The following is a 16,910-nucleotide window of genomic DNA, read 5'->3' on the forward strand; positions in this document are numbered from 1 at the left end:
CTTAAAAAAATTGTTAGATGTCCAGTAGATTTCGGCTTATTCCTAGAGAATGAAACCAAAGTGAAGTTCCTCAAGAACAAATGATAGTCTGCAGCTGTTCCACCCAGCCAGGGTTAACCCCAAATTGCTTTTACATAGAGTCTCTTTTGTGAAGACAGGGCCATGATTGTCGCCATATTATCGGTGCCTGGGCAAAGAGATGGAAAATCAATGAACATTTGATATACTCTTGAGTTTTTAAGAATTAGATGCATTTTGTAAGATCACATCTTTTTTTAAGAAAATAAAATAAAAAGCGCAGTATTGCTGTGCTCTGCTAGGCTTGGACTCAGCTGAGTTCTAGGATTATAGCTCATGCTTCAGCATTGCCATTGCATAAATTTCATTGATTGTCATTTCTATGAGCCTATGGGGCCATTTTCTTTCAGCCCACCACAGTTCCCTATCGTTACTACTCTGCTCATTGTCTCTGTAGCTTATGAAATCCAGATGTGGCTAGTTCTTATAGGGATATCATGACATTTTTCAGTCCTCTTTTTCACACAACACTCTTGGAAGACAAACCTGACTGCACGCGAGACCATGAGAGGACAGGACAGTCATGCTGACACCACGGTCTCGCTACTGTCAGAAGAGGAGCCACATTTTCATGCACAGCCAGCTGGAAAAAACTAGCTGACAAACTTCCTCTCAGAGTTTTTTGAGGGTTCATTGACGCTTTTGCTGGTGGTTATTTTTATATAATAAAATATATTTCAGTGTACTTTGGTAACTTGTTTTAGATTTTGAGGTTTGAGGCACAATTTTTGGCTTAGAAGCAAGTATTCTTGGAAAACTTTCAAATTTGGAAAACTATAAAGCACAAACATTTAGAAATAGAGCATATGTGACTGCTTAAACTACATTAGGCATGTCATCTTGTACAGGGAGAGAACAAGGCCATCGTCTTACATTGTGGGACAGGGAACAGCGGTTATCTGAGCAGTGCTGGACACTCCTGAGCCGCTGTGTGTTAGCTGTCATAAAAACAGACTTGCCCAGCTCCCCGTGGGGATGAATCTGAAAACACACACTCTCCGCTTTAGCCCTAACTTATAGAATGTAATCTGCTTTCATGAGCTTTTAATAAAGCCCCACTCTCATGGTCTCGATGATTAACTTTTCCTGTTTACATGTTGGATTGGTTCATTGGAAACTCCACTAATTCCTTAAAACATTAATTGATAACATTTGTTATGGAAATGATTAAAATTAAGTCTAAAAATGTCTTCAGATTTTATTATGTAATAAGCTTCTGTCCTAACTGCACACATACAATCAGTGATTGTAAACCTAGAGAAATTTTTAGATTGCTTTAAGGTATACATTTCATTTGAAATTTCTTTGTGGTAAGAAATCAAGTATTCACATGTTGAAGAAATGTTCTAATTTAACACTAGTACCTGTATATATTTATGGGGCAAGTGCCCGATTTCAGTATATAAAGGCGATGCGTAATGACGGGCTCAGGATAATTGCATACCCGTTGCTCCAGACCTTCATCATTCCTTTATATTAGGAAAATTAACTTCCCCTTTACTAGATTTCTTTTTCCTTTTTTTTCTTTTTGTGGTGTGTGTGTAGTGTGCATGTGTTCATATCTGTATCTGTGTGGGCACATGTGTATGGGTGTGTACAAGAGGATGCATGTGCATATGGAGGCTGACGTTGTTGGGAATCCTCACTTTTCCACTGTTTTCAATAAGGCAGATCTCTTAGCTACACCCAGAGTTCCCTGATATGGCTGGTATTGTAAATAGGTGTTTCTTTCAAGTTTTTTTTTCTTTTCTTAAGATAATCACATGGCCTTCCTCATTTATCTTGTTAACATGTGAATTAAACGTTTTTCATTTTTCTTTTTCTTCGAGACAGGGTTTCCCTGTGTAACAGTCCTAGCTGCTCTAGAACTAGCTCTTTTTTTTTTTTTTTTTTTGGGTTTTTCGAGACAGGGTTTCACTGTAGCTTTGGAGCCTGTCCTGGAACTAGCTCTTGTAGACCAGGTGGGCCTCAAACACACAGGAATTCACCTGCCTCTGCCTCCAGAGTGCTGGGATTAAAGGCGTGCACCACCACCACCCGGTGTGTTTTTCAAGTATTAAGAATCTTAGTTACCTCTACTGGTCCTGGTATATTTGCCCCGCCTCCATACACACATATGTGCGTGCACACACACACACACATACACACATATATGAATGATTTCATTCCCCTCATTCTTTCATTCATTTAGAATGACCATTATGTGAGAGAGTTTCAGTGTCCCTTTAGGGGTCTTCAGTGGCAGTTTAGCATATGTGTCTGAGCTCTCTCAACCTTCTCCCTTCCTTCATTCCCTTTCACTGTTTTCTTTTATTAGGGCTTGACAGGAATGACACCATTATGATTCTAACAACTTTTACCTTTCTCTGAAAGTGTTACTGATCAATCATCCTACAGTTAAGTTCTGATTGAGCCTTGGTGCTGAGATGGTCTAGTGTGGCCCCACATTCAGGGGAAGCAATTGGTGAGTAGACACCAGGGCAAAGCCCTTTCTAATCATGTTAAGAAGCAAGAGGGTTTAAAAGTTGTAGTTTTCAGACTGGATTTGCCTGGAGTTCACTATTAAGTTCAATGTTTTCCTTTTCCAGAGACATTCGTTATTACCCTCAGGGCTGGGCCAGCACTGCTTTGTTAGGAGTTCTACTTCTGCAGACCTTTGGGGGGAGGGCAAACTTTTAAAAGAAACTAATGTTTAAAAAACAAAACAAAAGACTAGTAAGTGCATAACAAAGCAGCTTGCATAATGGCTTTGGGCCATGAATCTGGCCTAAGGGCCATTAGGTGAGCCACGTTTCTTCTGTTTTGCCTGTCTTATTTTTATGCAGTTGGGTTTCAGTTCCCTAGAGAAATTTATTCAGGTGTATATGTAGTATTAATTGGGACACAGACATTTTCTTATTTAGCCAAAATGTAGTCTAGAACTATTTTATCTTGTAGTACCCATGCCTGTATGGAATTTGGAATGTTAAAATAGAGAGTGAGAGGCCATCTGTACAGTTTGAACATTAGGATGTTGTTAAAGTCACCTGGTGGACCAAAGGATTCCTTGAGTTGAGTTCTGGATGGAAATCTTGTGTAGTCGGCCCTTTCCACTGGATTGTAAAAATACATCCAGCTGGAAAAACTGGGTGACAGAAGAAGTGGTTCTGATGAAACTCTGATAAAAGCCTAGCCATTGACAAGAATATTCAGTTATTTTCATAGCATAAACTTTAAGATACCTCACGCCAGGGCCATCAGACTTTTGAAATTTTCATGTACCTTTTACACATCCACATCAATGAGAAGTCTGTCGTATGACTTGAGAGCGTGTTATTATACGTGTTTCTGTAGAGAAGATGGAGTTTAACCTGTAAACTGCCCGAGGTAAAGGTAGTTCTAGGTCAGAAAGGCCTGACTCACACCCAAAAGTGTATGGACAGTACATTGGAGTTTTACATTATTAAATTAAGAGGGTATTTTAAGAGAACCCAAGGGATTGAAGGAGGTGAGGCTGGATCAGGGAGGAGTTGGAGGTAAATATCGTCAAAATACATTGCATGAAATCCTGAAAGAATTAATAGAAGTGTTTAGTTTTTTAAAGACATTTCAGAACTTTAACCCTGAGGAAGTTAGCTAAGATTACCAAACAGTTTTAAAGCATTTTATTTTTGTAACCTTTGTGAAAAAAAAATAGTTGTAAGTAGTTGGGCATTAAAATGTCTCTAGAGGCTTGATCCTCAAGGTGAGACTGTAGAGAGGTCTTTCCAGGCCATTAGAGCATGTCCTTCCAAGGGACAGCACAACTCCAGTGGCCTCTCCTCTTTGACTCTCCTGCCGTGGGTGAGCAGTTTTATTCTGTCACGACTCCTGCTGTGACTTACTGCCAGTGCCACAGGCCAGTAGGTGAACCAAAGCCTTCAAAACTATGAGTCAAAGCGAACCTTTGTCCTGAGAAGTTTCTTGTCTTCAGCATTTGTTACAGTAACAGTAAACCAACACAGTAGCCATTTGTTTAATCAGAGTGGTAATTCAGAGACTTTGGAGGTGGCTCAAGCCTGTAATCCAGCATTAAGGAGGCAGATGCAGGAGTATCCTAAGTTCCAGGCCACTCTGGGGTATTAGCAAGACCTGTCTCACAAAACAAAACAAAACAAAACAAAACAGACCTGAAAAACAAATAAATTAAAGGAAATCTTTTCTTAAGGTCTTCTAGATTGATAAACAAAACCTAGTAAAGATAACACAAACACAAGAACTTATCTCAGCAAACCATAAATGTTTGTTTTCCTAGGCTTGTTGCCAAAGGTCATAACAACCCTTTTTCAGGATGATAGCTTCTCTGTGAGAAACCACATAGGCAGGTAGACATCCTGGGTCTCACCTGATAGAAAAGCACTTGAATTTAATTAAACACTGGAGTGTACATGTCCAAGGTTACGAACACACATCATACTATAATCAAGAAGATTGATACATTGGGCGCAGAAACATATGACCAAAGAAATAGAGTACAGTTCAAATGTAACATCTAGAAAAACTTACACGAGTTGACTAAAACCTTGAGACAGAGAGACTCACCACGTTAGGTAAGAAACTAAAATAGCAGAAAAAGGGCTGGAGAGATGGCTCAGCTGTTAAGAATATTGCCTGCTCTTCCAAAGGTCCTGAGTTCAATTCCCAGCAACCACATGGTTTCTTACAACCATCTGTGCCCTCTTCTGGCCTGCAGATATACACACAGACAGAATATTGTATACATAATAAATAAATATTTTGGGCTGGAGAGATGGCTCAGTGGTTAAGAGCATTGCCTGCTCTTCCAAAGGTCCTGAGTTCAATTCCCGGCAACCACATGGTGGCTCACAACCATCTGTGCCCTCTTCTGGCCTGCAGACATGCACAGACAGAATATTGTATACATAATAAACAAACAAATAAATAAATAAATATTTAAAAAAATAAAATAGCAGAAAAAATGTACAGTTCAAAGGGGGGTTAAAACTCAGGGAAATGGTGCAGAATTAAAAAACAAAACCTTGTGAGATTCTAGCTAAGAGTACATCAGTATTTTTTTTTTTTGTTTCTTTTCTTGTTGTTGTTACTTTCTTTGTGTCCTTCATATCATGCCTCCTGATCCCACCCATTTTCCCCTGACCTCCAAAATAAAAAAACGTCTTCAGCACCAGGATGAGCTCTCCAGCGCTGCCCTGGCTAGTTCACCTTTGCAGCTGTGAGCAGGAATTGGGCCAGCTCTCCTGTTTTGCTTCTTCAGGATCAATTCTTCCCCACTTCCACTTTGAGGGCCAACTCTCCCAAGTGCTGCAACTGGTGAGGGCAGGGACAGCTCTCCCACTTTTATGAGCTCAGGTTCAGCTCTCCCATGCTCATGACATTGGGGCTGGTTCACCCACACCTCTGCCAACAGGGTCATCTCTTCTGTGCTGCCCAGACAAGGAGCAGGGCTGCAGCTGGTGGGGGGTGGGGGTGGGGGGGGAGAGGGTCAGCTCGCTGGTTTCTGTAGCAGGTAGTAGGGACAGCTCTCCCATGCCCACAATGTCAGGCCTGGCTCACTCCATTATCTGCTATCAGGAGTGGCTTTATTGTGCTGCTCTGGGGAGATGCAGGGCTTGCTCTCCTGAGTGTTGCTACTGGTAGGGGGCAGGGACAGCTCTCCTGCTCTTACAACCTCAGGGCCAGCTTTCCCACCTGCCTCAGGTGTTGATGGGTGGGAGGTAGGGAGGTATTTCTCCCCCACCATGTGGCCATAAGACAAGTACATCAGCATTTTCAGGAAACTTTTGAACTGAATTAGATCCTTCCTTCCTTTGTACCAATATGTTAATGCTTAGTTTTTGGGAAACGCTATAGTAATTGTCTCTAACTGTACCTGTGATCCTGTGCTGAGAATGGGTTGGAGAATTGGTGGGCCAAGGGCACCTCTCTATGCTGAGAGAGGCTGCCTGCCTGCCGGGAACAGTGACAGTGGAGCCCCAGAGCCTGCTCACCTTCTCCCAAGAAAGGACCCGTAAGTCCACAGCTGAATCTCCTGGCCTCATCACATGGTTTTCTGTAAAGTCTAAGACCACCATGGGATTGAAGGGAAATTTAGCACTCCCCCTAGTCTGGCCAAACTCTGTATATATCCTCTTCCTTCGTAGTCTTAGGCCCAGATCTCATGGCAAGGAAAGAAGCTAAGGTGGTGGGTTCTGCACCTGAGTGTCTGGAAATATTATTGTGGCCAGGCTGATACAAACCTGCTTTAGCCTTTTGTAATCTACTGCTGTTATGCCCAAATCTGCAAAGTCCCCGAAAAGCTAACAAGGAGAGCGAGTCTTGTATGTAAAAGCAAAGAGCCTTTATTTTATGCAAGTTTGCAAACTCAGTCTCTCTGCATGTCCAACGTATTGGAATAAATGGAGAGCCCTGAGCTCAGTCAGAGTTGGGGTTTTTATAGTAGTAAAGGTGGGGTGAGGGGTTTCTGAGGTTCAGGACCCCTGATTGGCTGACATTTGTCCTGGTGAGTGTGTGCTGGCAGGTGATCTTATCTACAGCAGTTGGAATGTTAGACATTTTCTTTGGATGGTCTGTTCTTGGGTGGTACTCAGGTAATCTTAGTTTATGGTCTTTCCTGTGACCAGGTATTGCTTCAGGGTAAAGTACAGAGACCCAGACCTCTATTAAACTTATCAGTGGCTGAGTCCTACTCTGGCAGGTGTTAATGGTTGGAAGTAAAGAACTTACTTTGAGTGATCTGTTCATATTTAGCTTATAGCTGGCTCCTACAGCTGCAACAATGTCTTGCAGTGTAGTGAAGACACCTGGAACTCACAGTGAAGCCTCAGGCTGACCTTAAGGTAGCATCTTCCTGCCTCAGTCTTGTAAGTGCTGTTTTTAAATATGTGCCCTCTGCCCAGTTTAAACCTTTGTTTTTGCTCTGTATTTCCCGCTTCCTATTCTGGAACAGTGGAGTCATTCTGCTAAGGGACAGAATTTTCTCCCATGTAAAATATCTCTTTAAAAATGCCTTTTAATACTTTCATAATCAAAATAACACACTTTCTTTGGGTCACTCTTTTCTACTTACTGTTGATTTTCTTTGAAAAATAGTTTGGCATATGACAAAATTAATTTTTTAAAAAATATTTTATATCCTTACAATTCCCATTAGAAACTCATCTTAATTTTCTTGTTTACATTAGAATTACATGTATTTGTTAGAATTTAAGTCAGGAACCTTAATTTCTACTGAAGAAAACAATCTTGAATTGCTTACTGAGTAATTGAACACATATTTTGTCACTCATATAAACATGCACTTCCTCAGAGAGCAGTTTTTCAGTGTGGGGACGACATTTTATTTGTAGACCCAAGCTGGTCTTTTCTGCAGTCTAGAAGCCAAGCACACTTGGCAAGTATACTCCTAAGTATACTTTGTCACCAAGATTTCAGTGTTTGACTTATTTAGAAATGATTCAACTGTCGTATGAGTCACCCTAATAACATACAGCGAGGAAGACTTAATTTTTAAAGGATAAGTCTATTTGGGAGTGACTGCTCTTGTAATCAGACATGAGATCGTCTCTCCTTCACAATCTACTGGCATCCATCCATCCATCCTTCCTACCTGTTTAAGGAAAACAGTGGTATCATCTCAAATAAGAGGTGCTTATTCTGAGCCAAATATGAATGACTAAGACCTAAGAACATAGATTCAGGTTGCCATAAATAGCATGGTTCTAGTGTGGAAACAGTGTCATGAAGTTTATTGCTGTAAAACAAAAAGAAGTCATAAATCACAGCATCTACCATGGATGGTAACTAGACAGGTTATAGAAAAATAGGGAGACTCTAGTAAAGGTTTAGATGTTTTCTAAACTCATTCTTAGCTTTTGAGTTGATAGAAGCTGATGGTCTGTTAGTACATCCCCAAAGGTTTCGTGTATAGCTACAAGGTTGTTTTCTCCAGCAAAGAGATAAGTAGTGAATGGTTAGAAAAGGAACCAATGGCAGTCCAAAATAATTTGGGTCCAAATATGCAACATTCTTAACTCTTCACAATTATAGATTCCTAGAATCTTCAGCAGGAGTGTGACTATTTTACCCTGAGAGCTTCTGTTTACAATTAATTTTTTATCCTGACACCTTTTGTAACCTTTTTTTTAAAAAATGGCATAGATTGTACGAAGTAATGAGTTTTATTATGACATTCTCATATGTGCATATAATGTTCTCTGATCATCTTACACCACTCATTTTCCATCTTCTACATCCCAACAGTTTCCCCTTTTAATTTAACATTTCAATTTTTTTATCTCGAGTTCCACATACAGGAGCAAACATGTGACACTTGTCTGCAGTGCTGGCTTATTTCACTTAACGTGATGATCTCCAGTTCCATGCTTCTTTTTTGTTTGTTTGTTTGTTTTTCGAGACAGGGTTTCTCTGTGGTTTTGGAGCCTGTCCTGGAGCTAGCTCTTGTAGACCAGGCTGGTCTCGAATTCACAGAGATCCGCCTGCCTCTGCCTCCCGAGTGCTGGGATTAAAGGCATGCGCCACTACCGCCCGGCTTCCATACTTTTTATGACAGCTTTGTTCCTTGTACCTGAATAAGACGTGTGTACATGTGCGTGCGTGTGTGCAAGTAGGCACATTTTTCTTTATCCATTGATAGGCCCCAAGACCAATTCTGTAACATGACTCTAGTGAGTAGAACCACAGTAATCATAGATAAGATGGTGCTTCCATAGGAAGTTGACTTTGGTTCTTTTTGGTATGCCCAAAAGTGGTGTGAGATTTAGTTTTCATTTGTTGAGGAAGTTTATGTGGTGGTTTGAATGAGACTGGTCCCCATAGACTCATATTTAAATACTTTGTCCCCAGTTCTGAAACTTTTGGGGAAGAATTTGGAGGTGTGGCCTTGTTGGTGCAGGGGTGGGCTTTGCAGCAAAGGCTCACTCCAGGCCCAGTCTCTCTCTTTCTTCCCTGCTTGTGGATCAGAATGTAAGCTCTCAGTTACTGCTCCAGCACCATGCCTGCTTATCTGCTGCTACACTCCCCTCCATGATGGTCATGGACTCACCCTCTGAAGCTGTAAGCAAGCCCTCAGGTAATGATTTCTGTTATAAGTTGCCTTGGTCCTGGTGTCTCATGGCAATAGAATAGTAACTAAGACACCTCCATACCAAATTTTTATAGTGGTTGGACTAGCTTACATTCCTGCCAGAGTGCCTTCCCTTCCACACACCCCTCTGCAGTTTGCTGATATTTGGTGGGTTTTGATGTTAGTTATCCTGACTGGAGTGAGGTGAACTCTCAGTTCCATCTTTGATTTTCATTTCCCTAATGGCTAAAGATGTTAGACATATTTTCGTGTATTTATGTAACATTCATACTCTCTAATTTTCAAAGTGTCCAGTTCATTAACCTATTTGTTGAATGGATTATTTGCTCCTTTGGTATTTAATTTTTTGAGATATTGCTATATTCTGGCTTTTGATTGCTTGTCATGCAAAAGACCTCCCATTCCTGTGCTCTTTTCACTCCAGTAATTGTTTCTGTTGCTGTACAGAGCTTTTTAGTTGGATACACCTCTGTCTGACTTCTTGCTTTTATTTCTTGAGCTTTTGGAATGATATTCTGAAATTGCTTCAGTGTTTGAGGTCAACACTGGGGTCTTTGTATTTTCAGTGTCTCTGGCTTCAGTCTTCTGCAGGTGGGCATCTCATTCCCAGCAGCACTTGTTTAAAAGGCTGTCTTTCCTTCGTCTCTCAGCATTGTTATCAAGAATCAGGTGGCTGTGCGTATGTGAGCTTGCTTCTGGGCTTTCTATGGTATTCTGCCGGTAGATGGCTGCTTTGTGTTAGCGCCAAGGCTCTGTAGTGTCATTTGGTCAGGTATTGTGATATTGGAGCATTACTCGTGATTGCTTTGATCATTCTGGGTCTTTTGTGTTTTGCTGCGAGTTTTAGAATTTGTTCTATTCTTGTGAAGAGTGCTATTAAAATTTGGAGAGGATTGCATTGCATACGAAGATTGCTTTTGCTAATAATGCCATTCACAGTATTAATTCCGCCAGTGAGCGAAGGGTCTTATGCCTTGTAGTGTCTGCCATACTCTTTCTTCATAATTTTTGGTTTTGGTCCTGTTGTAGAGGTATTCAATATCTGGTTATTGGGCGGGGAGAGTGTTTGGCCGTTATTGTAAATGGGGGTTGTTTCACTGTTTCATTATCGTAGAGAAGAAAGCTATCAGAGCTCGTATGGTGTTTTTCATGCGCTGTTCCGTTGCTGACCGTGTTTTCAGATCTGGAAGCCATCCAGTGGATTCTTTGGAGCCTTTAGCGTAGGACCATACACCATCTGCACACAGGGATATCTGACTTCTTTTCTTATTTTTTTTTCTTGACACACAACTTTAACTTAGTCCATTATCATGGTGGAAAGCATGGTGCTGGAGAGGTAGCTGAGAGTTCTATATCTGGATCAGCAGGCATCTGGAAAAGAGAGTGACATTAAACTTGGCTTGAGCATCTGAAACCTCAAAGCCCACCCCTAGTGACATACTTCCTCCAACAAGACCACACCTCCTAATAGTGCCACACACTATCAGCCTATGAGGACATTTCCATTCAGACCACCACAGTATTCTTTTTTTTTTTAAATATTTATTTATTAGGTATACAATATTCTGTCTGTGTGTATGCCTGCAGGACAGAAGAGGGCACCAGACCCCAATACAGATGGTTGTGAGCCACCATGTGGTTGCTGGGAATTGAACTCAGGACCTTTGGAAGAGCAGACAATGCTCTTAACCTCTGAGCCATCTCTCCAGCCCCACAGTATTCTTGATATGCATTATGTTATTTGTTTTTCAGTTCTAGAGATTGAATCCAGGATCTCATTAATACTAAGCAATTGTTTTACTACTGAACTAAAACCCTTGGCTTTTTGAGACAGGGTTCCATGTAGCTCAGTCTGGCTTTGAACTTACATTGCTCTTGACACTTGTGTGTTGAAATTTATAGGTGTGTGCCACTTTGCTCAGCACGCCATCTTATTTCTGGTGTACAAACTGTACTGTGCTGCTGCTACTACTTGGTTGTGCAGTTTAAGGTATTGATGCACAGCAGCAGGCGAGATTTGCTGGAGATCACTTATTAATCTAAGGGTTAAGACCAGAAATTTTATGATCTTTTGATATTTAGAAATGGTGCTTTAAAACTATTTCCTCTTAAACAATATACTATTGTAATTTGGCTACTGATAAGCAATTTCTTTATATGTCTGTCCAGAATGGCACATTAAAATTTTTTCACTTTTCATTTGAGGTTAAATATATTCCAAATGGCAAACCCGTATGATATGTGAGTATTAATTACTAAATTGGGATTAACTCCTAAAAACATCCTGATGTGTCTATGCTGTATGTTCCATTTCAGTACTTCCTGTTTATAATCTAAGTCTTAGTTTCCTCCTCTGTCCCTATGGAACACTTCTGTATGGGGCTGAGACCAGTGTTCGTTTTAGGAATTTTTCTCGTAGTTATGTATCTGACTCTTTTGCAAGAATTATAAAAGCCATATAGCCATTTAGTTTCTTTGTGTGTCAAGATCATGATTGGGAAAACCAGAGACAGCTGACCTGAGCTAGTAGGAGCTCACTGATCCTGGACTGACAGCTGGGGAACCTGCATTGGGAATGAACTAGGCCCTCTGAATGAGGGTGACAGTTATGTGACTTGTTCTGTTGCGGGGGAGGCTGCATTGGGACCAGGACTTATCCCGGATGCATAAACTGGCTTTTTGGAGCCCATTCCCTATGGTGGGATACCTTACTCAGCCTTGATACAGGGGGGGGAGGTTTGGTCCTGCCTCAACTTGGTATGCCAAACTTTGTTGACTCCTCGAGGGAGACCCTACCCCCTCTAAGGCGTGTATGCAAGGTGGGACGGGAGGGAGAGGGGGAATAGAAAAGGGGGGGGGTGTGAACTGGTGTTGGCATGTAAAATGAAAATAAAATTTAATTAAAAGATTAGCAGACAGTTTTGTTTTGCTGTTTTCAAAGATGTATAGGGTGAAGAAGGGCTTAGTAAGGCCAGAGTGAGAGGCACAAGTCAGATAATAAAGCTTTACCTCCATAAGGAGTTTTTGTGTGGAGGGTACCTGAAAATGCTTGAATGTCTACCCACTCCTGACAGGGAACCAACGGCAGTCTAAAGAAAAGTTACCACCAAAGTCCAACCTAATAAGCCAATGTGTTTTATTGGGGTTACTTAGAGGAACAGAAATGACCGAGATGGCTGTATTACCAAAGTGCACCCTGGCATGGGTTACAGTTCACAAAGGGGGAATCTGGAACACACCGCACAGCCCACAGGCAACTAAGCAGGTTGGAGGGTGTCCTTCCAGGCAGCTCAGCTGGTCTAAAAGAGTCTGCAGCAATCCTTACAACTTGATATGGACTGGAGAATAGAACAGCCTCGTAAATCTGGCTAGCTTCAGGGGCTTCCTGAAGCTGTTGAGTTATTTACTTCCCCCAGCTTCTTCTCTTCTTAGGCCATCCTGTCTCTTTAACCCCCTTTTAATTTAACATTGTGCATCTTAAGGAGCTTCCCTCCAAGATGGAAGGTTTTAATCTCCAAGGAAACAACAGGAGTCCAAGTTTTATTATGTAAAAAATGTTTTTTTTTTTTGGTAGGAATGATAAGATGCAGTCTCTAATTTGGAAAAAAAAATATCTATTCCCTAGTTTATAACATCTTCAGAATTCAAATGGATTTAATATAATGGGGAAAATAAAGAATTAGGTTGGAGAAGACTGTAGTAGACATGGTGTAAAACTTCAGAGCCATAAAGAAAAGCTCCAAGATGGAGAGATTTTACCAAGAAAGGCTAGGAAAACGTGTTTGCTGTCTAGACAAAAGAGGACTCTAACAAGTATATGATAAGCGCTTTACAAGTCACTGGGAATGAAAACACCCCAAAGAAGAGACAGGCAAAAGATACTAACGGGCAGTTTCTGAAGAGGACATGCAGATAGTTGCTAACCACACAGAAGCATGCCTGGCAATAATCAGATAATTGCAGAGTCAAGTATGAGATTTTTAACCTTTCATATAGATGAAAAATATTTAAAAATGTAGAAATTGACATGCTGTTAACATTCTTGGTGGGATGTAAGATTGGCGTAACTTGCCCAGTTAGCAAAGCTTACCCTGTAGTTTTGGACCCAGTGGCCCCACAGAAGTAATTATCCACTAAAGGTCAGCGTTGCAGCACTATTTATAATGCCAACCATAGTAGACAGTGTGAGCAGTGTAGTTAACTGGTGTATGGTAATTTTTGTAAGAATGCATACCAACTGAAGGCACTGCTGGGAAGTGGAAGAGGGACCATTAATATGCTTTATAATATTTTGTATTTTTAACTACCATATAACAGATTCATATATTACCAAAAACAAAACAAAAACCTTGAGAAAATACTGGAAGTTCTGTGCCATAGGAGTTAGATGAGAAAGAATTTGGAGGCAAGAAAATTAGTTACAAGTTTTTTGTTGTTTATTCAGAAGTGAAACTTTGTCACCTAGATTGAAGGTGTGCCAATATTAATGAAGAACACAGAGGCATATTTTAATGTTGTACTCTGGGTTTGAGAAATGAGGGGAGATCAGCAGCAAGCCTGGAATTTGTACACTGCATTGCAAATGATACATGCATGATTATCATGTGAAAAGGAGAGGAGGCTTTGAGTAAATAAAGAGCATCTTAATATATGTCTTCAACAGTATTTGAAAAATAAACTAGTCTAGTATCAGCTTATCTTAGCATGCTTTGTGCTTTCTTAACACCTGTCTGTATTCTGGCTTTACTACTGTTTTTAAGAAAATGCTAATGTTTTACAATAAAGCAGTTTCTAAGTGTAATTTCGAAATTGTTTGTGCTTTTCTATTTTCAGAGTGCACATCTGGCCATGATTGATACTCTAATGATGGCTTATACTGTAGAGATGGTCAGCATAGAAAAAGTAATTGCATGTGCTCAACAGTATTCAGCTTTTTTTCAAGCTACAGATCTGCCCTATGATATTGAAGATGCTGTCATGTACTGGATAAATAAGGTAGGCTTGTGCTCACCTGGAAATGATCTACTAGCAGAAAACTAAAATCTGCAATTACTCATTGCTCCTGTGTGACTTTTTGTTTTAAATCAAAATGTAAGCTAAAGTTGTGCAATTTACTTAAGGCATTTTGTTTTAAAAAGTGTAAAGCTGAGCCAGTGGCTTAGATCTGTGATCTCAGTACCTGTGAGGCTGAAGCTGGAGGATCTGATCAGGTTCAAGGCCAGACTGGGCTACAGTGAGGCCTAGTCTTACAACGAGAGTGATGCAATGATAGAACAGATTTGATGTTTGACGGTGTCTGTAATTGTACTCATGCTTCATAATGACTCCTTAGGGTTAATCCAGCTCATACCAGATCATTGCAAAACTGAGCACTCAGAATAAGGAACCACATAGTGAGCAGTGAAATAATTTTGGATATGATTCTCATATTTCTGATTGTGAGCATCTTAGGTTTAACTGAATTGTACAAAATCATATTGATTATGGATTCACTTTCTTGGAGATTTTTTGGTTTGTGCCTTTTTAATTTAATTTTCCTTGTCATTTGAGTAGTTAATTCTTGACTCACATTCATGCATCCAGTTTTGAGACAAGATCTCCCTGTATAGACCTGACTGACCTGAAACTTGTAGAGATCCTCTTGGCTCTGTCTCTGGGATTACAGGCTCGTGCCACCACATCCAGATGGACCAACTTTGATTTACAGTTGTCCTTGCAGAGGAAATTAAACTAACTTGTGGGACAGGCAGTGAACAAATATGGAAGTTATGTCTTGAGGTGTCCTTCCTTAAATGTTTGCATCAAGCTTGTCATAAGCTAAATTGTGCTGGAGAGATGGCTCAGTAAGTAAAGAAAGCACTTGCTGCATAAGCTTCAAGACCGGAGTTCAGATCCCCTGAACCTACGAAAAGCTGGCAGCCCACCTGTAATCAGTGCTCGAACAGCAGGGGCGGGGATGCTGTGAGGTCGTGTCCAGAAGACAGTGTTTCACACCCCTCCCTCCTCAGCTCTTATGGCTACCCCGCTTTCCATGATGTAGGGATTGTATAGATGTCCCGTTTAGAGATGAGCACTCAACAGTCACTTATTAACTCTGACCAGTTATGAGTCTCTTCTTCAATGGCTACCCACTGCAAAAAGAAGCATCTCCGGCCAAGGTTGAAAGCAGTGCCACTTTGTGGGAATAAACACAAGTATTTAGAAAGCAGTTTGACACGTGGTAGTCTTACCCACGGCTGGACTGTGTGCTCTTTAATATGTTCAGCTAGGCAAGTATGCCCACTAGTACAGTAGTGGCCTGACAGTTACAGGGCTAACAAAACCACTCTCAGACTGGATTTGAGGCCTGCTCACAGGGAATTTGTGCCTTGATACTGTAAACTCAGTCAAAAGCCTGTAGCTATCGGCTCTAAGAAGGGAAGCTGCATTATTTCAGTAAATGCTTGTGTAGAAGGAGAGAGATAACTCTAGAAAGCTGTCCTCTGATCACCACATGGAGGTCGTGGCAAGTACATAGCTAACAATGTTGAACACCTTTAAAAATGTTTATTAGCCATTTATATTTTTTCTTTTGAGAACTCTGTTCAGTTCATAGCCATCTCTCTCCAGTCCCTCTGTATGACTTAATGTGAACAGATGTTGGGTTTCCTCAGAAGTTCTTCCTGTGCCTGTGGAGATAATCATGTAATTCTGTCCTTAAGCCCATATCTGCATTTATAACATTTATTAATTTACTTGTATTGAACTATCCATACATCTTTGGAATAAAGCCTACTTAATTATGGTTAATAATTTTTTGTTTTGTTTTGTTTTTGTTTTTGCCTTTTTGAGGCAGGATATCTGTAGTGTAGCTTTGGATCCCGTCCTATAACTCTGTAGATCAGGCTGGCCTGGCCTTGAGAACTCGAAGAGGTCCGCCTGCCTCTGCCTCCCAAGTGCTAGAATTAAGGCCTGCGCCACCACCACCTGGCAGTTAGTGATCTTTTGGTGTGTTCTTGAGCCTGGTTTGTAAATATTTTATTGGGAATTTTTGAAGCTATATTCATCGGGGAGTTTGTAATCTTGTTGTTGCCACTTTTGGAATGTTTTGAGTGTCAGAGTAATATTAGCTTTGTAAAAAGAGTTTAGCCGTGTTTCTTCCTTTTCTGTTTTATGGATTAGTTTGAAGTGTTGGGTTTAGTTCTTCTTTGAGAGTTTGGTAATATTACCAATGAATCCACCTGGGTCTGGACTTTTTAAAATTTTAAATCTGGGATATTTTTAATTACTGCTTCAATCTCACTGCTATTAGATCTTCTGAGAGAAGAGAGCCTCAGTTGAGAAAATGCTTCCCTAAGGTCAGGCTGCAGGCAGTCTGTGAGGCGTATTCTCAATTAGTGATTGATGTGGGAGTCCATGTGGGTGGTGTCACCCCTGGGCTGTGGTCCTGTGTTCTGTAAGAAAGCAGACTAAGCCATGGGGAGCAAGCCAGCAAGCAGGAAGGACCCCTCCGTGGCCTTTGCATCAGTTCCTGCCTCCACATTCCTGCTCTGATTGAATTTCTGCCCTGACCTCTTTCCATGATGAACAGTGATGGAACGGAAGCCAAATAAGCACTTTCTCCCCCAGTTGCTTCGGTCCTGGTGGGGTTTCGTCACAGCAGTGATACGCCTGACAGTGTCCTCAATGTCTCCTCCTTGCCAGCTCTGGGAGATTACCTTTTATGGTTGTTTTGAAAATGTCTATGCCT

At 40.9% G+C, this 16,910-nt stretch overlaps 1 protein-coding gene across 2 annotated transcripts in view; it reads left to right on the forward strand.

Annotated features, from left to right (window-relative positions):
- Positions 1–16,910, forward strand: part of Camsap2 (calmodulin regulated spectrin associated protein family member 2) — an 83,832-nt gene that overhangs the window by 26,028 nt on the left and 40,894 nt on the right. For both annotated transcript variants that reach the window (XM_050147704.1, XM_050147705.1), the window contains exon 3: positions 14,015–14,176. In XM_050147704.1, coding sequence (XP_050003661.1) covers positions 14,015–14,176 — 162 coding nt within the window. The remainder of the gene's footprint in view (positions 1–14,014; positions 14,177–16,910) is intronic.

The sequence above is a fragment of the Alexandromys fortis genome, unplaced genomic scaffold (genome assembly GCF_014885135.2).
Source record: "Alexandromys fortis isolate MF-2015 unplaced genomic scaffold, M_Fortis_MF-2015_v1.1 scaffold_58, whole genome shotgun sequence".
In the NCBI taxonomy this organism is placed as follows: domain Eukaryota; kingdom Metazoa; phylum Chordata; class Mammalia; order Rodentia; family Cricetidae; genus Alexandromys; species Alexandromys fortis.